Source organism: Mus pahari, chromosome 19 (assembly GCF_900095145.1).
Source record: "Mus pahari chromosome 19, PAHARI_EIJ_v1.1, whole genome shotgun sequence".
NCBI lineage: Eukaryota > Metazoa > Chordata > Mammalia > Rodentia > Muridae > Mus > Mus pahari.
The window spans coordinates 29,791,592-29,811,485 of record NC_034608.1 but is presented as its reverse complement, the minus strand read 5'-3'; the positions used below and the strand labels follow the sequence as shown (position 1 = coordinate 29,811,485).

At 50.6% G+C, this 19,894-nt stretch overlaps 2 protein-coding genes across 2 annotated transcripts in view; one reads left to right on the top strand and one right to left on the bottom strand.

Annotated features, from left to right (window-relative positions):
• Window positions 1–2,386, bottom strand: part of Col4a2 (collagen type IV alpha 2 chain) — a 138,101-nt gene extending 135,715 nt beyond the window's left edge. The window contains exons 1-3 of the mRNA XM_021219872.1: window positions 2,082–2,386; window positions 1,688–1,776; window positions 1,512–1,566 (exon numbers count right to left, since the gene is read on the bottom strand). Of these exons, the coding sequence (XP_021075531.1) occupies window positions 1,512–1,566; window positions 1,688–1,731 (99 nt within the window). The 5' untranslated portion in view covers window positions 1,732–1,776; window positions 2,082–2,386. The remainder of the gene's footprint in view (window positions 1–1,511; window positions 1,567–1,687; window positions 1,777–2,081) is intronic.
• The window catches only part of Col4a1 (collagen type IV alpha 1 chain), a 113,618-nt gene continuing 96,098 nt past the window's right edge, over window positions 2,375–19,894 (top strand). The window contains exon 1 of the mRNA XM_021219873.1: window positions 2,375–2,680. Coding sequence (XP_021075532.1) covers window positions 2,597–2,680 — 84 coding nt within the window. The 5' untranslated portion in view covers window positions 2,375–2,596. The remainder of the gene's footprint in view (window positions 2,681–19,894) is intronic.

Below are 19,894 nucleotides of genomic sequence, written 5' to 3'. Positions count from 1 at the left end.
TCTCGGTCCCATCCAAGAGTAAAGGGCCAGAGACACGGAGGTGGGTTTGTAGCACAGGAAAGGATTTGGGGAGACTGGGGAGCTATATTGTATATGCAGGGAATATGGCCTCTGGGACAAGCTACCAATATTCCGAGGAATGTGGAAACCGAGGTTTGGTGTCATGAGGCGAGGGCAGAGCTGGGTATAATGCCTTTCCATAGCAAACCCTTTTGGGAGTTGAAAAAAAAATGATGCCCAGTAAGGTCTTAGTTCTCAGGATTAAAGACATTGATGGCTGTGCAGCGGCTCAGGGCTGTGGGAGTCACCACACTGGCCGTCACTTTCTAGGAACGTGGGTTTAAGTGCTGCTGTGGTCTACGGATCCCAGCCAAGTGGGAGTCATGCATGAGGGCCCGTAGGTAATGGGCTGTTCCAACATTTAGGTTCTGCTCTTACATCAGGACTGAGAACTGGGACAGGAAGGAGACAGACTCAAGCTATAAGACTGGCCAGGGCTGACCGGCCCAAAGCCTGGTTAGAGCTCCTCTTTCTCCTCATGCTGGTCCCTGCATCCCAGCAGAGCCAGAAACCAACTCTGTAGTGGAACCAGTTCCCACTTACTGCAAGCCTGAGAACCACTGATGGTTTCAGCTAGGTGAGGGAAAGGGAAGGAGGCTGAAGCAGGGCTCCTTTCCCCAGGGTGTGTTGGTTCCAGACACAGAGTGTACTGGCGTCCCCAAGCTCTGTCTAGGAACTTGGGTACTCCACAGACAGGTAAACAGGGCACACAGGGCACCTGGCCCCGGTCCTCAATTTTCATGTGTCTTTTAAACAGCACTACCCATGAGGAGACCCTCCACCCGGGTGTTACTGGTACAGCTCTATAAGGAGTGGCCACATTTAAAATGCATGGGAGCCCCAGAATACCCCTCCATTTCAGTTCAAAGGCAGTTCTGGCAAGCCTGGTTTGGCCTTTCAAGGAGCAACAGGTACAGTAAAAAAGCCACAGAAGCCAGGGACCACAGGCCTCCCTCTGGCCAGTGGCTCTTCAGGGCTTTCTCAAGATTTGGGAGAGACCGAGGTTTCTATCCCTTTGTTCCCTAACAACCTTAAAGTAGGAGGCTGTCTCCTCCTTGCCCCGCCCCTCCCCAGAGACTCATATTTAAGCAAGATGCTCTCTGCCCACCACAGTGCCTGGACACCACCGCTGAGTTTCTGGAACCTCTTTGCTCCCAGCCCCCTCCGTCCATGCGCCTCGTGGCCTAGTGACAGACATTCTTCCCTTGCTGCTAAGGCCAAAGCTTGGCAGCAAAAGGTGCCTGAGGCTACGTTTTAATTATTAGCTCCCGAGAGAGGGCCGACTCCTGCACTGCACGGGACGCGCGGCTGGCAGACACAGTAGCACACACCCACAACGCACACGCACACTCATGTGGGCTCGACGAGCCTGTCTTCCACGAGGCTCCGCTTGAGTCCCAACCCGTCACGGGCGCGGAACTCCAAGCGCGTGGAGTTCGAGCGGTACTTACCCCCAAGACGCCCTGAGCCAGGAGTCCCACTGTCACAGTTGCTAGCAGCAGCCACCTGCACAGGAGAGGGAGGGAGGGTAAGAGAGCGACAAAACACGCGGGCCCCAACTTGTCAACTCCTGAAAGATGCATGCAAGGTTCCCTACACCTAGGAGACCAGGCAGAGGGCTACTTACCCTCGCAGGGGAGGGCCAGACGCTGTGAACCGCACTCTGTCCATGATCCCAGTCTTTGAGCTCTAGACTCGGCTCGATCCCTTCCTAACCTGGAGGCAAGAGACAAAGCGGGTTAGCAAAGGTGGCAGGCAGAGAGAGCATCGTCATCTTAGCAACCTCGACTCCGCAGTAATGTCCCTAGTTTCCTTGCGGGTAACCAAAGTTCTGTCCCATCAGGAGACAGAAAAAGGGAGACTCTTCTCCGTAGGCCCTGCCTGGAGCTGCTCAGCCCATGCAGAGCGATCCCTATTCCCCCAGCTCCGATCCAACGGAGCGTGCGGCCTCAGCCTACCCCGGCGCTACAGGTCTGCGACTTGGGGCCTGGATCTCGGCGCCTCCCGGGGGTCGTTCTCACCTCAGGGTCAGGAGCTGCTGCTGGCGCGCATGGGCCCCTGCAGAAGCGTTGTCCCGCGGCACACCGGCGGCCAGGCCGGCCTGGCTCTGCTCCGTGGGCGCCGGACTCCCGGCCCCGGCGTGACTTGCTGGTGCTTGCCTGGGATTGGCGAGCCAAGGGGCTCGTGGAATCGGGGCGCGGGAGGAGTTGGGTGCGGAGCGCAGAGCCCCGGCGTTCGGACTCCCTGCGACACCAAGTCCCGAGCGGCGCGCAGCCTCCGCCTCTTACCCGCGCCGCAGGGTCCTCCCCTTAGAGACGCCGCCCGCGCACTGCCGAGGGGAGGGGGCAGCGCCAACAAATTGGGGAGCTCCTCGGGCGGCGCGCACAGGTCTCTGCGCAGAGCCACCGCACCCGGGACGGTGAGCAGGGCTCACGCCCGGGCCCTCCGAGACTGAGCACCTCGCCGCGGCCCACGGGAGCCGGGCTGCAGTTCCCCGCCGTCTCTGTTGGTCCCCTGCCGCCCCGGGCGCGCCACCATGGGGCCCCGGCTCAGCGTCTGGCTTCTGCTGCTGCTCGCCGCCCTTCTGCTCCACGAGGAGCGCAGCCGAGCCGCTGCGAAGGTGAGTTCCCTGCGGGCTGCGCTCCCTAGCCTCCCTCCCAGCACCCCTGGCGCCCCGCGAGGCCTCTTTGTCCAGCGCCTGGTGCGGTCAAGCCGCTCGGCCCTCGAGGGTATCGCGGGTGGCACGGCCAGGTGCATTCTTCCTCCGGGTCTCCCGTTCGTGGTCCCTGTGGGCAGCGATCGCCCATCCATTACGGAACCTCCTTTGTTATGGATTGGGTGCGGGAGAGTTAGGAAGGGACCGAAGCTTAGCGCGTACCACGGCCGGGTGAGGGTACCGAGGAGCCAGTGAGATTTGAACCCTCATCGCCAAGGCGCTCAGCGGCGGGGCGCGCGAGTGGGTCGGGGCTGGAAGGGTGGCCAGGCACACCCCACGCTACTCAGAGTCCTACACGCATGTTCAGGGGGAACCGCTTTGGGTGTGTTTCTGGTTGTTTGGAGACCGTGATGGTTGAGGCCGAACAGCTTTGGGCCATTTGCCTGGAAACATCTGTATTTTTGCTTTCCCACGACTTTTGTGTAGCCTACGCACACTTGAGAACAGACGCGGGGCTCTTCTCCGCATCCTAAAAGTCTCTGCCTCGACTCTTGCCTTTTATGAGTGTGTGCCTGAAAATTATAACCACATTTAGACTTGAGTGTGAAACCAAAGCGAAACGCCGTCGCATTGTTCCCTGCGCAAATTGTTTTTTTAAGTTTTTGTTTCCTCTGGTGCTGTGCTTGGCCAGGAGGGCGCTGGGAGATGTTTGCAAGAGCCAGACTTCCAGCTCTGGAGGAACCCGGCCAGACTTTCTGCCTTCCCCTCTTGAGAATACACTTCAGCTGCTGCTGCTGTGACAGCCATGCAGGCCCAAAGGCCACAAGGTGTGGCCTCTCCACAGTTTGCCTCCTCCTCAAATGCCTAAAAAAACGACATTTGCTTCTCACAGAAGCTTCCAATTTTTTAAAAGAAACTGTTCCTTAATTGTGCGTTTTCTTTCCCTTTTAAGAATTTCACCTCTTTCCTGCAGGAGCGATACTGATCAACTATACTACAAATTATTAACTGTTACATACTAGAATAAACTGGTAACGTTACTAGGGGGGTTCTTAATTGAGTTTTGCCTCCCTGGTGGCAGCTTCTTCATTGGTTACTGAAGAAGGATGATTACATCAGCAGCCAACTTCAGAGTGTTCCCTCCTCTCCAGCCTCCACCTTCACTGCAGGTAGCTGAGTAGCTACCCTTCCTCTTCTGAGGGTAGTTTCTCAAAAGAGCAGGCTTTACGGGCTGGACCTGCTGGTGGTGCAGGTCTGTAGTTCTTGCTTCTTGGACACCCAAAGCTGGAGGATCTCAAATTCAAGGCTAACCTGGGCAACAGAATGAGTTCAAGGCTAGCCCAGGCAACTTAGGGAGACCCTCCCTAAAAAAAGTAAAAAGAGGCTTACGGGTGAAGCTCCACGGTAAAGTGTTTTCCAAGCATGAACATAGCCCTGGGTTCAGTCCCCAGGGTGGAAAATATTTACCTAAAAGCCTAGGACTTCTAAGGGGACCAGGGTAGGTTACTGTGATGGAAAAGCACGAGCCACTGTTTGGACTTAGGTTTTGCTGAACGATTGTGTTAGTGAAGCTAACCGTGAGATCTCACGTCCAGACACTAAGGACTTTAAACAGTTGAGTCAGCCACACGAACTCCTGATCTCACTTGGAAAGTCAAACCAGCCAGTGTTGAGGCTTGACATTGATGTATTTCCTACTAATTGTCCTGTAAGACCAAGTACATTTCTGGACACTCGATCTGTTCTGTTCTTCCAGCTGCCTTATCTTAAGTGATTTGGCCCGTGGGTACCCTAAGACATTACCTTGGTAAGACATTCACTCCATTAGCAAGCCTGCTAATGTGCATGTGACCTTAGGTATGCAAGAAGACCCGTTTAAAAACAACATCCTCCCTCCTCATTTAGAAATCTGTATCCTTTCACGGTATCAATAACATTTTGCCCAGCTCCTTTTAAAACTATCTGTTAGTGGTCACCACAGTAATAAAAGTGGCCTCCATTGAGTTTTCCAAGTCAAACATCCTCTAAGCATAACATTTAGATGGTAAGATCATTAGGTCTGCTTGGGGATGGGCCCAGGATCGTGCACACACTGGGCAGACACTCTTTTATTGATGCTTATCAAATGGCTTTTCTGGGTCTGACATGCGAACTTTCCCCTAAGTGTGGCCACGCCTGCCCAGCAGTCTTGCTGTCTCCTGAACATTAGTCATGTCTCCAGGGACTGAGTGACCAGAGAACTCATATGAAGAGGGAAGACTTTCTTCCCATGCCAGTCTGGGTGGCTCTCCTTAAGTTTGCATCTAGATGAGAAGGCTGGTTTCCTATGTAGCCCCAACAAGCATATTGGGAGTGGGGTGCTAGTGAGGAGGGTCCCCGGCCCTCTTTCTTTTTACAAGGAACTAGGAAGGGGAAAGGGCTTCTGAAATCAGCTAGAGATCTGTGCATTAACCAGGAGTGTGCTAGAGATCTGTGCATTAACCATGAGTGTGCTAGACTGGGCTCTGCTGGAGGTGCTAACTGATGCTTTGAATTACTGGGTGCACACCGCCTGAGTGTGTTCGGGGATAAGCGGTTCGTGTTTGCTTTTATTAAGCAGATATTTAGAGTGCCTTTGAACCCCGTGCCTCAGTTTCCCCCGCAGTCCCAACTGCCCCTTCCTTATATGTACATTTTTGTTCTTCCTTTATTTCACAAATGCACTTGGAACACCTACTTCCTGTCCTGTCCCAGGCAGGCGCTGGCCACACTGCTGGTCAGAGGGAGTAACACAGTCTTGGCCTGAGGACATGGACTGACGAAAGACACTGGGAATCAGACAATGCCACAACCAAGGGACCTCAAAGGCATAGGAGAACTTAGTCAAGCTTTTGGGGGGACTACTGGGAGGATGTTATCCCCTAAACGTGGGGCCTAGAATAGAAGCCCCTGGCTGTTAGGACACTGCCCTGCAGCAGAATGCAGGATGACATTTCCCCAGTATCTGTCAATCTTAAGGATCTTTGCCTTCCACAATGACCTTGAAATCTCTCCTTAGAGCTGTCTTGGGGATTAGCTGTTGGTGTGTCTGACCTTTGGCTTTACAAAGTCTAAGGGGAGTTAAAGGGCAAAGTCTACGCCATCAGAGATAAGGAGCGCCCAACCCAGTGTGTGACCTGTCTCCTCTCCAGGTGGGAGATCTCCTGGGAGTAGGGGGAGGTTGGAAAGTTAAGCAAGGAAGGACTACTCAGGATAAAGGAGTGTCTGTGGGAGCTGACCCAGAAAGCCTGTGTAGATCTGGGCAAGGGCAGGAGGGACCTCACAAACCCCCCTCATTATTCATTAACAGCAGTGGGCATACTCCTGAGATTGGAGGGAGGGCCTAACAAGCCGGGTTATTTAGTGAAGAGCTGGTAAAGGTTTTACAGACAATAGAACCTGGGGTTGGGGTGGGGAGTCACACAGGACCATAGAGCCTTGGAGATAAGGGAGGGGCCTCTTGAGTCTAACTCCAGCACGAATCTCTGTTAGGATGAATTGTACAATGTTTGTTCACAACCAAACAGCCTTGAATTGAACAGCGATTGTTCCCAAACATGGAAACAGATTAACCTCGTTAAAGTGTCTCTCAAGTGGGTTTGGCATTTGGAACTCCAGGATAAAGTAAGCAAGAACAACAATAGAGGACCTAAGGCAGGACCTTGGGGCATTTGTTCTTCCCAGCCAGCAAATGTGTGAGCTACAGAACAATACCGAGGACCATGTCTGCCATTGTCCAGCACACAATGAAAGGTCAAAATCAGACCCGGGTCATTGGGAATGTCTTCTGAGGGTTGAACTCTAGGATTCCTTTGGGGTTAATGTTTGGCAGTCTGTCACTCAGGGGCCTGGGTCCACCCTGTGTTTTCAGCCATTGTTCTTGTGGCTTCATCCTGGGGTGCAAGGCCGTCTGCTGCCCTTTGCTTCCTGTCCCAGTCCCACTGGGCGTGTCTATGGAGCAGGCCTCTGCTTTCTTCTCTTCTAAGCTCTCTACCCGGGCATCTGCTCCCTGCATTCTGCATCACCCCTGACAGTGGCCATCTTAAGCTTATAGTTGGAGAATGACGCCTCACCCCAGCTGTCCCCGTTTGGTTTCAAACTTCTGCAGAGCTGGACTTCAGCTTCTCATACCGCCTGGCCTTTGGACACCCCACCTCCTGTTTGGTTATTTCCTACTAACAGTGATGGCGGATGGCTCTGGAGTTGTGCCCTTCACCCCTGGCCCCTCCATGGCTCTGACCCACACTAGGTCCTGCTCTTGGCAGGATTGCCTCCACCCCTCCTTGCTCTGCCATTCTCCCTTGCTTTCTAACACTTCTGCACTGTGGGGGTAGTGGTCTTCTCATCGTGATCACGGCCCGCTCGGCTATGCAGACCCTTTCAGTATGGGTGCATGGATTGCACAAGCATCACCCTCACAAGTTGACATCCCAGGGGCCAGTTCGTTTCTGATGCTCCCACACCCGCAACATGCCTATCTTCCCTTAGCCTTCTCCATTCTCCTGAGTGTCCTAAAGTTAGGGTATGGTATAGAATTTTCAAGTTCATCGTAATGAGAACCATTACTGTTCAAGCCCCTCACCCCAGTATGTAAGGTGAGGATAATCGCACCTTATGGAGGAGGCCTGTGCGTTGCAGGGAAGCCGTGTACATGAGGTAAGTGAGCAAACACCAGGAAAGGCAGGCTCTCTCTACCACATAGTTTGCTATGGCATCATCTTTGGGAGCTGGGTTCTGACATCCCTGCCAATTGTAAGCCGCCTAAGGCCACATCTTTTTTTAAGCACCTTGACTAGGCTAGGGAGAGAGCCTGGCCCATAGGTGGAGGCATGAATTAATCACGGGTAATTAATTGGTCCTGATGTTTCCAGGCTATTCCCTCGTCCTCCCTTGGGAGTCCTGGTGGGGCTGTGTCCTGGCTCCTGGAAACTATGTCACAGTGTTTGTGCTGTGGCATTATTAGAGAACACAAAGGAAGATAATGGCCCAGGGAGGTGTTTCCCCTGAATTCGGAATTCTGAGCAGATATTCCTAAGCAGACTAAACACGACATGGAAACACACACACACACACACACACACACACACACACACACACACACACACACAGTGCTGACCTCCCTATGTAAATAGTTTATTCCGTGGCTTAGTAATGTTCGTTATGGAAGCCTGGCTGGGTTTGGCTTTACACCACGCACTATAAGCACAGATCATGTAATCTGGGTTTCAGATCTCGCTTGGTGTGTGGTAGGAGGTGAGTCTGCCTGAGGCAGGCAGACTGACAGACGTAGCAGATGCACCTCACCTGCCACAGGGGTCCCAGTGGGCTGCGTCACCATCTGCTAGGAGCATCCGCCCCATTGCCCCTGTAATCTACTCTTTTGGGAAGACTGCTATTCACAAGTCCATATTTTGTTGTATTTGGGACCTTTCTTGTTCAGGAGACATCAGGAGACACTGGCTGTGGATTGAGGGAAGCAGTTGTTGCATTTCATTTGCCCAACACACCAACTGGGAAGCCATTTACCCAACACACTGTATCGATGGGACGCCATCTGTGTGATTGATCATTCATTCCCATGAGATTGACCTGGTTGGAACTGGACACTGCTCAGTATACTTTCTGTTTTAGTTTTTAATCTTATCATTTTATTATTTATTTATTTACCTACTTATTTTTGAGACAGGGTTTTCTCTGTGTAGCACTGGCTGTTCTAGAACTGGCTCTGTAGACAAGGCTGGCCTATGACCTCACAGAGATCTGCCTGCCTCTGTCTCCCAAGTGCTAGGACTAAAGGCATGTGCCACCATGCCCAGCAACTCAGCACAATTTCTAGAGGATCTGAATTGCTCCTGCATTTACTATTTAATTCAAATGGCTTAATTATTTGGTTGTTAAATATCTACTTTGGAAAGCAAAGACCCACTTTTATAGAGATACAGGAAACTCAGTCTTCCCAAGACATGTCAAACTGATACAAGCTAGAGTTATCTGAAAGGAGGGAACCTCAATAGAGGAAATGTCCCCATAAGACCCAGCTGTAGGGAATTTTCTTAATTGGTGATTGATGGGGGAGGGCCCAGTCTACTGTGTGGGTGGTGCCATCCCTGGACTGGTGGTCCTGGGTTCTATAAGAGAGCAGGCTGAGCAAACCATGAGGAACAAGCCAGTAAGCAGCACCCTTCCATGGCCTCTGCATCAGCTCCTGCCTCCGGGTTCCTGCCCTGTTTGAATTCCTGCCCCAATTTATTTCAATGATGAACAGCGATGTGGAAGTACAAGCCAAATGGACCCTTTCCTTCCCCGCTTGCTTTTTGGTTATGGTATTTCACAGCAGCAGTAGGTACTCTGATTAAGACAGCCGGCCATTCTCTTTCTGGCAGCAATGGCATTTCCTGGGTATCAGCAGACTTGTGACTTCTGAAGAATAAGCTCTACCTAGCACTCCAGTTTCTAGGCCGGCACTCATTTCATGATTAAGCAGGTGACTGATGAAGCTAATGGTAACTATTGTGATATTTTTCCTGTGTTTATCCTACAGAAATCAACATTGATATATAATAAATACAGTTGGTGAAGGATTGGGCTACTATGTAGCTTTCCAATATCTTTTTTTGGTGTTCAGGCAGTTACGTTTCCTAATTAGCTCTTAATTTTTTTAAAAAAACATTAAAAAAAAAAAACTGTATGTGAACATGCACCTGAGCGCTGTACCCAGGGACTAGAGGAGTTTGACCTGTGGAGTTGGAGTTACAGGTAGTTGTAAGCCACCTGATACGGAGTTGGGAACTAAACTCAGGTTCCCTGAAAGGGCAGTGAGCACCCTTAGCCATCCAGCCATCTCTCCAGCCCCCTCACTAGCCCTTAAGTTTTGAGCTACATCTTTGGCTTTCCTATGGAACACAGTAGTATCTCAATTTGCAGAGTTGTCATCTAGGTGAGCGCTTTGCATATGCTAGGACCAGCATGCCCCTGCATCAGGGCTTAGTGGATGGTGATGGTGTCATTTTACTATGGCAGTATGAGAGGTTTCAGTAGGTAAACAACACAGAGCCAGAGCTCAGTCCATTTGTTATAATAGTCACTTAGACAATCTATAACTTGGGAACGTTAGCTAGAACTCAATGTATATATGCCAGAGGAGAGGGCTGGTCTCAATTCCGGTGACCTAAGCTTAGGCAGACAAAAGAAAAGCCTGTTTCTCTAATAAGTGAATGCTAGGAGATCAGATGCAAGCTCATAACTTTGGAAAGACAATGGGGCACATCTCGGGAGGAAGGGACTAAGGATCTGCCTTGCCCTGCTGGGGGTTGACATGTTGGCACAGAGGCTCTGGCCTCCTCATGAGTGAAAGGCAGTGACCCTTTTGATGAGAAGAAAATGAGCTATTGTTTGCGAAGCATTTATGCAGTGCTTGCTTAATGCCAAGCAATACCTGGTTCAATGAAAAGGAAACTCAGAGGAGTAAATAGCCAAGTAATGATGTCCACGGGCAGGCGGGGCTGGAGGAGATTGGTTGGATCATTACGTCAGCACTGAGGGAGGAGATTGGTTGGATCATTACGTCAGCACTGAGAAGCTCATACCAGCATCAGTACCACTAAGGGATAGAGGACACACCCAAAGTTTCTGGATCAGCAGTGTGGGGTGCCCTGGAGGTTCTAAGTTTCTATTGGGGGACGTTACTGGTCAAGAGAACTAGGGTCCAGCTTCTCTCTGCATTTTCTAGGCAGCAGCTTGGTGTATGATGAGGTCTGGCCACACAGCCCAAATGCTATCAGCATGCCAGCATCTAGGGATCTCCGTTGACTTGCTGTTAGATCGAAGCCAAAGCATTGCACGGGAAATGCCCCCTTCTTAGTCTTGTTATCTTGATTCTCACTGGGGCCATTATTATTGGCCACTAGCGTGTTCCTTAGAAGGTCCCAGCAACATACTTACAGTGAGTGAAGAAGTGGGTGCAGGTGAACTAATTTTTCCCTGGCTCCCCGAGAACCCTACTCTTCATCAGGGGAAGAAGGAGCCGTTTCACAGGGCTTGTCTGAGTCTTGCCAGCTTTGGTGGTGACATTTAGGCCCCTCACCTGCTGAGGGGGGCAGTGACTATTTGTGTGGAGGTCAGCCGGGGTGGAGCTCAGTGGGGGCATGCGATGACCTGCATACAGGCCCACAGCACACCACACTTCCCTGGCCTTGGCCACCTGGTTCCCTGACTGGGAATATCTGATTTGTGTCCCATTACAACCAAACCCATTTCCTGGAGATTAAAGACCATTTGGGGTTAGTGGTTTAAAATAACTCCTAAATTTTGGTCAGGAAATGGCCTATAAAATTAAGATGAGATTGCCAAGGCAGGCAGGAAAATGGGTCAGTGCTGGGGGTGGTTGGGGAGCGGGGGGAATCCTAGCTATCAGATAGTCATTTAGTCTCTGGATCAGATAGGCTTACTTTAGATGTATATAGAAACTCAGCTTAGGATTGGTGGGCACACGGAGTTTCATGACATTGTTTATGCGGTGGGTGAGTTCTTCTGACATACCCCTTGTCTAGAGCTGATCACAGACTGACACTTTAGCATGCAAGGCTGGGGCCAGACCACATACTTCTTATCACTATATTACCCAAGTTTGACCCGGCCATCGTTGGGCGCCTTCTTTGTAATTAGATTTTGCTTTCCCAAATACTTGAGAATTGAAAAAAACTGAACGATTATATTTCTTTATGCTGGAATTTGGGCTTTTGAAATTGAGGGGAAAAAAAGACTTTTTATGATAGTCATTTAATATTTTCTTGTTGACTTTGGGTCTTTTCTCATCTTTCATGGGGCTGTGCGCTGCGGATATGTTCTGAGACATGGCTTTCCCACATCACCAAGTCAGAGTTAACTTTCATAGTGAGATGATAGCGCGTGATACCGAACAATGAACGTGTGATCTCTTCCCTTTGAGCCTCAGAAGTGGTTCATGTAGGTCCTGAAACTCTAGGAAGAATGTCATAAGCAGCTGCAAACAAAGAGGCAGAGGAGATGTAGTTAGATTCCTGACTTACCCGAAAGTAACTGTGAGGCTGGACAAGTGGGCTGCTAACCTCTCCATGCCTCTGTTTCCCCATGTATAAATCAGGAAGAGTGACATATTCCTTTAGGGTTGCGTCTGTTGGTTGGTTGAGAGGTGGACAGGTGAGTGACTGTTGTGTTGCTCGATGCCCTGCTTCCTTGGTGGCTTCTTGGCTGGACTTTTTGATCTTCACTTGTAGATAAAGCTGGGAAGTTGGAGCAGTCTCCCTCTCTTGAAACCTCTAGTGCATTCTTTAAAAACAAGCTGCTTACGGGGTAGTTGATAAAATGCTGCCATTTGTATCACACATACACAGTTAATTGCAATTAATATTCACACACATAATCAAATGTCATTATGGAATAACTGTGGAGTGCAGGGCTTAAAGTATTCCCAGAGGGAGACATGACATAGAAGAGGCCTTCTGGGTTCCCATGGGCACAGTGGCAGTGTGAGCATGCGCTCCCCATCTCTGGAGCATCTTGGGTGTTTACAGCTGATTCAGAGGCGCCATCTTCCATCGACACCCCGAGTGGTGCCCACCCATTTTGGAAGTTGCTTTGAGACCTTTCTTCCTTACCTTAAAGGAGCAGAAAGGTGCAGCTTGACTTTGGTCTGTCCCAGTGTGAACTCGGACTGGTGTGAGCTGTGTACAGAGAGGCAGCAGAGCAGCAGCAGCAGCAAGCATTGTGTTAGATGGAGGGACTAGAGCTATTGTCTTGTGGCTTTGAGTTCGTCCACCACATCCTAGCATCCTAGCAGGTGTGTGTGTGTGTGTGTGTGTGTGTGTGTGTGTGACATGAAGGTAGAGTGGGAACCACTTTGTAGGGAAAGGAACTAAAGGAACAGAGGAGAAAAGATGTTGAGAAGGAACATATATTTTTTCTTAAACATGGAATAGAGACTTAAAACAAAAACCATATATTTAAAAGACTTGAAGGCAGAAAAGGAACCATGCATGAGGAAGGGAGGTAAGGGAGCGTCGAGAAAGAGGAGGGTAGGGAGTTACAGGTAGGGGTCGTCAGTAAGACACAGCTATGGAAGTGCCTTAGTGAAGCTCAGTAGTCTGCAGCACAGATTGATAACGAGGCCAGCAGGATTGCTCCACTGCTAGCATGCACAAGGAACTGAATTCACGCCCCAGAACCCACGTAAAAAGCCCGCAGCCAAGAAGCCAGCTCTGGAGAGGCAATGGGTGGGGCTTCTTGCCGCTCTCTGACCAGACAGTGCAGCTGACTCCTGAGTCCCAGGCCAAAAGAAAGGCAGATGACACCGGGGGAATGTCACTCAAAGTTGATCTCTGACCTCCACATGCATGTGCACACAGGTGAACATGTACACACATGCACGCTCTTGGGTGCACACGTGCACTTGGGTGTAGGGTAGATGAAGCCATCAGATGCAGAAATACCAGATGTCAAAAATGACATTCAGAAAGTAGCAAGCTTTGAGGAAGGTGTGTGTCACACAGCGGTGACATAGGAATGTCACCCCGGGCTTTAAAGCCACAGTGCCCCACACACAAGCTAGCAGAAGTGGCTCTGGTGGGGTTGGGGGTGTGTGTGTAGACAGGGTGGGGTTTATAGATGATGAGAAAGGGGGTGCTTTCATAGTCCTGAGGCACACGAACTGGGGACCTGTGGCTACAAAATGCACAGCGGTCCATGCACATCAGCCATCAGAGCCTGTCCCCAGTTCCACTCTGATTCACATCCATCAGTGCCCTGGTCACAGTTAACATGGCAGTCTTTTCCCGGGAGGTTTGCCAGATCCTGGGCAAGAGCAAGAAGCTAATGTGTGGGCTAGGGATGAAACATTGGAGGCAGGAAGTTGTTGCTATGAAAACCATCACTGACTCCCTGAGAAAAGCCAGCTGGACCCTTGGGGTAAGCACTACTGCTTGTCCTAGATAATGGGTGGCACATACGTTGTCATCCTGAGGGTGAGAGGGGTCCTTACTAAGAGGACGAGACAGAATGCAAGTATCTGCTGTGCTGCTGCATCTGATGTGATATGTTTGTTACCATGGGAAATGATGACCCTTCATGCGATCCCTTAACTGGCTTTTCTCATCTGAAATAATAATAATAAAAAAGGTATCAGAGAGTAAGGAAGAATTAAGACGTGCTAGTGTTTCTAACCTGTTTAAATTCTTCAGAACTGACCCTGAGTCCGGATCCCTGCAGGTGAGCAGTGGCTATGTGGGGCATCATGGTCTAACTACCCAGTATGGCTCTACACGCTGTGATCCGGGCAGTCACAGAGGCGGCTAGAAGGTGTGGAATCACACAGGCAGAGAAGGTGGCCCCAAAGTCCAGCTTCCCTGTGGCCTGCTCTACTGATGGGCACTGTCTGTGCACTCCCAGTGAGGTCCTGATTGTCTCCTGTATTGTGACACCGGCAGCCAGCCTTGGCACTGGTGAGGTTCCTCTTAGAAAAGTATTAAGACACAGGCAGGGTGTTATGCCCAGCTAGATGCTTGGGGACACCTAGACAGATAAACGGGAAGTGACCTGGGTCCCAGGAGGGGGCTTTGCCTCTGTCTGTGCTCTGGGCAGAGATAGCCCCTCCTCTTCCTGGTCTGTCCAATTCTGTGCTTATCTAAATGATGGTACTCATTCCTCTGTGCCAACCGATGACGCGTTCCATGGTTCAATGACCAGCTGTCACTGAGGAGCCTGACAATACGCCCAAAGCCACTGGCGGGACAAAAGTAAGATAGATTTGAACCCAAATCGAACTCTCTAACAACAAGAGAAACTGACTGGATCTGGTGGAATATAGGGGAGGTGAAGGATTTGAAGGTGCATAGCTCATGGACTGGGGTGACCCAGGAATGGACGTTGGGCAGGTACCTTCCCCAGGCAGCCCTGGCTGCCCCAGATGCTTCTGAAAATGTTCATGTTGTACTTTGGGAGTGGAGTTGGAGTCCAAAGGGAATGGGGTAAGTGAGCTGAGGAGACTGAGAAAGAATGCTCCCTTGCGAGGCTGCCTTTTAAGGGAAACTCTTGGGTAATGTAAACATGTTGTTGGTCATTAGATGTGCTGATTAAGAGGGTAAATCATAAAAGAAATTATGTCTTGGACATAAACTCTAAACAGTGCAACGACATTTTGATGATAAAAATGAAGCTACACAGAGTGTGTCCCGAGGGAAACACGGGAATCGGAGCCTGAAGGTTGTCCCAAGGAGGTTCGAGGCTCGCAGTGAGGTCCCCTGAACTTGCAGTGTGGTCCCTGTGTACATGTGGGGGTAAATGTATCCACACGTTGCATGACCGAAGAAAGTCAACTTTAAGAGGCCTTTAATCAGGCTGTAAAGGGGAGGAAAATAACAGAATGTATGCAACAGCATGTAAAAATTATTGAGTGTGAAACAGGACCGCCCTGTTTAGAGAAACATCAAATTGCTTTCGAAGGGAGCCAACTGCTTGCAGTGCAGCTAGCTGGAGTTTAGAGGGAGGGGGGGAGCCCAGGAAGTTGAGAATAGCTTTGTTCCTAGCAGTGACTACTTCCAGGCCAGCCCCTTTCTGTCATCCTCTCTTCTCAAGGTCAGAACTCTTTAACCCCTTTCCTGGGGGGACTTGAAACAACCTGTTTGTCTTCGTTGATGCAGAAAGCCCCTGCCCGCTACTCTGGCATCTGGCATCTGGTCACATGGGGTGCAGGGGGGACACTTTCTGTAGAAGATGGAGGAAAATGCAGGTGGTGGCTGGCAGTGGCCCCTAAAGGGGCGGCCCGTGGAATCCTGGGTATCTGGTGTCTCTGGACTGCTCTAGTGTTTCAGCAGACAGATCTTGTGCCTCCTGAGGATGGCTGCAATTATGTCTTAGGTCTGGAACACACATGTGTAATAGCACAGCATATGAGGAGACAGGAAGTGCCCACGGTCCTGGAACGATTAACACTTGTGGGCAGCTAGCTAGTCAGTCTTCTTTGATGGGAAACTGAGAAATTGGTGGATACAAGGCCCATAGGTGATTCCTGAGAGTAGACAAGGCCAGCAGCAGGTAAACGTACAGGGCCTCGTCTGCCTTCTCAGGTGAGGGCACTGGGAATGAGCCCAGACCATGGAGGCCATGATACAGTGGTCCTGAGCCTCTAAGAGAGAGAGAGAGAGAGAGAGAGAGAGAGAGAGAGAGAGAGAGAGAGAGAGAGAGAAGAGCCAGGGTAAGATTTTCTGTGTAGTTAGCCTGGTTCTTTTGAGATGGGCATCTTACATATCCCATATTGGCCCAGAATAACCAGATGTCCTGCCTCCACCTCCTAAATGCTAGAAGGACAGGCAACCACCACCATGCCTGGATCAACTCCCACATTCTTGTTATTCTATTTTTTATTTGTCCAAGGAAAACACATTTGGTATTAAAAATCCAGAAGAGTAGTAGACGCAGTGAGGACCAGCCTGCCAGCAGCATTACCCATGGCTGGGAAAGGAAATTCTATCTCGTGAGCCCTTTTTCTTTTCCCAAGGTGGTGATGGGTATGATCTCCTATGTGTTGTTTTGCTTTAGCAATGGATCCCCATGTGTGAACCCAGCCGTGCACAAGTTTCTCTGCCCCCCCCCCTGCCCCTCCTAAGTGGAAACTTTGCATTTCCTGTGGCTCTGGGGTTGCAGCTCCTGGTTAGCTCCGCAAAGGAAGTGTTGTTCCTTCCCTATGCACTTCCTACCCATAAATAGCTTGGGAGCCATGTGGGATTTGAGGAAGCCATGTTTCCCCTCCTGTCCTTGAGCCTTCGCAGGGCGTTCCTGGGCAAGGCCACTCTGGCACCTGGCCCTCACCAATGGGACACACTGCTTCACAACTCAGTTGCCTCTCATGAGACCCAGCCACCTGCTCCCATTGTTGCATGCTTTAAGCCATTAAACGAATGAAAACGCAGGTGGGAAGCTAGGCTCTGGCTCAGGCTTGTGCCTGGCTTTCTCTTGGAGTAAACCAGGAACTTGAAGATAGGGTATTAATAGTACTGGAAGTGTAGCAGACAAAGGGCTGGGGAATATTTAGATTTGCAACTGTGTCTAACTTTTTAGAGGTACTCTGTCCGCACTAGGCTGGCCTTGGGCTCTGGGTGGGGACCTTGAATCCAGGGGCAGAAACCGCCTGCTGTCCGGCTTTTTGGAATGCTGAGGTGTTTCTGGAGCTTGTGAGAATGCTGCTGTTATTATTGAAAGTTCCAACAGAAACCAGAGAGGGCATCTCTTTTCCAGCCACAGGGAGGGGAAGGAAGGCCCTGTCCTGCCCATAGCCTGGCTTGTCCTGGCTCTCCCCAGCTCTCCCCTAGGTGGGTGGCCTCTGAGTGAGAAACACAAAAGGCAAATCTCAGCTCTCCTCGCTCCACCCCCAGCCTTCATATTTCCATCTGCCACTCCTGAATTTTCTAGAGTTTTGTGCTAGTTCCAAACTCCTTTAGAGGATCTCAGAACTCATGTTAGACAATAGAGTGGGGCTCCGTCCAGATGCAGGGTCTGCCTACGTCTCCTGGGTTGGTCCACAGCCTGAGACATGGCAGTAGAGGGATGCTCTACCTATGCTCTGTGTGCCTGGGTGTCTCACCGAAGGCTCTGCAGCACCCAGAGGCTGTGGGACCTCAGAGTTGCATCTGAGACCAGTTTACCTTGAGCCTAGAGAACCATCCTCCGTGCTAGGGTTCATTCTTAGATTCCCGAGGGTCTCCTGCCCCTGTGGGCTTCCTATGGTGGCTGACTTTTTGGCTTGCTCGTCTACCGTCTTCCAGTCTAGTCCCCCCTCCCCTGCCCTGGGCTTGCCCCTCTTTTTCCTAGGATGTTTGCACCGTGGTTCTCTCCTATCCCAGCCGTCTCACCCTGACCTTCCTTGCCTTTTATTCCATCCCCAGGCAGCAGAGCTGGGAAGCAGAGGCTCCGAGTACTGATGGGAGCTAGCCCTTCCAGGTGGAGCCTCTGCCTCATCTCCAGCTCATTTCCTGGTCTCCAGCCAGCCCCCTGCCCCAAAACTTTAGGCAGCCATGTCCCTTCATAAGACTAAATCTGAGAGAGCGTCTTGGTGGATCCTTAAATTCCCATTACTCTCTGGTTCTTGTCACACCAGTCTTCCTCTGCTGTGCATTTGTTACCTCCAGTTTAAAGTCATCCTCCCCGTGAGTTTATCTGTCCTCTAGAGCCGACCTCAGTGTCCTCGAGGACAGGCTGCTGTCCCCCCCTTCCACATTTGTTCAGATTCTTCTCTCTCGTACACACCGAAGTTGGGTGTTAACCATCCCCCCGCGCGCGCGTGCACACACACACACACACACACACACACACACACACACACACACACACACACTGTGAGAGTCCAGGGCAAAAGCCAAGCTGAGTTCTGTTCACAGAGGGTCTGTGGGTATCTTGGGAAGAGACTAGGTGACTGTCAGTTGAGATTAACAGAGCCAGAGCCAGTAGGAGGTGAAGGGATTAACACTGTGTGGGCTTCAAGAGTCCCAGGGGCTGCTGTCGGTTGAGTCCCTAGGGTGGTAGTGGGGTAGAGTCTAGCCTGTACCTGAAGGTCTTAAGCCCATGGGCATAGAGGAAGGTATAATTCCAATGCTCTCTACCTTTCTGTTTTGTATAGACCTTGGAGGGTTTAGATAAAGGCAATGGATAGGGAGTGTGCTTCCTGCTGACCCAGAATCTAAGTTTGTTTATTAGTGGCTCACACACAGCAGAATAACTGGGCAAACTGTGGTCCACCCGTGGCTCATATAAGAGCTGTTATAACAGCTTAGCTCAGTGGTTCTTATGTATTACTACAGGTTAGACACGCCCAATACAAAAATCCAAGACTTCGTGGGAAATGTCGCACCACGGGATTTCTGTTTTGTGTACAAAATTAAGACAGTGTTGCATAAAATGACCTCCATTTTGCATGTACAACACTTCATTATTCATTTAGACATTGGTTCTGTCCCCGAGATAGTTGTTTGGTACGCACAAGTATTTCCAAATCTGGAATTCCGAAAATCAGAGTGGCTTCTGATGGGAGGACTTTGGAGGCCCCTGTGACAGACATGGTCAAAAGTTCTAGCCCCGTGTTTGCTGGGAAATGCGTGCTCACAGCATGCCACTTCCGTGTTTCTTAAACAAAACGGATGAAGAGAATGGCTGAAGGATCTCGTGGATTTCTATTCTTTGGGGGACTGAAAGACGACCACATTGTGTCCTATTAACATCCCAGGACAGGGACCATTGCAGCCTCCCTAACACGGTATTCCTTTGGGATTTCCGCTCTAGCGCTGAAGCCAACAAGGATAGAGTGGAAGCTGCAGGGACGGACTCTGCTTACAGACTTTAGAGGTGTGCTGTGGGTTTCTGATGTCCAGAATGCTCTCTTTGCTCCCATTTTAACTTTCTTCATGACTCTAAGATCCAGCCTCCAAGGGGACAAGATGGAGACCTAAGGACCATTTTTTTTTTTCAGATGTGGCTAGCAGGTAGGGAGGGACATGGCAGAGTTGGGGGGGGGGTTTGCCAGGTTGCAGCCGCATGAGGGACATTTAGGGACAGCTCAGGAGCCTGGGAGGCCACAACCTTTGGTCTGTCTTCTGCATGCTCCTTCCTTGGCTGGGGAATGCCCTGGAATGTGAAAAGGGGGTTGGGTAGGGCGTAAACTCACAGGGCTCTGCTCTACCCTAAACATCTTTGTAGGAATTGGGGAAGAAGCTGGGCCGTGGTGGTGCACACCTTTAATCCCAGCCCTTGGGAGGCAGAGGCAGGTGGATTTCTGAGTTTGAGGCCAGCCTGGTCTACAGAGTGAGTTCCAGGACAGCCAGGGTTACACAGAGAAACCCTGTCTTAGAAAACAAACAAACAAACAAACAAACAAACAAACAAAAAGGGTGAATTGGGGAATAACTTTAAAATCCATCAGATAAGGCCCCGTGGGCTGGAGGCTCTACTGGTGGGGCTCATCTTCTCTTCAGCCCAGTGAACGATGTCAACCAGAAACCATCTATGCTGCAGGGCACTGTTGTCTAGGCAACAAGGAGCTGCCCGTCCCACTCCTAGTCTTTCCGTATTTGATTAGAGCGAGCCCTAGGGTTATGAAAGGCAACCCCACAAAAGCACACAGGAATGCTGTCAAATGAACCA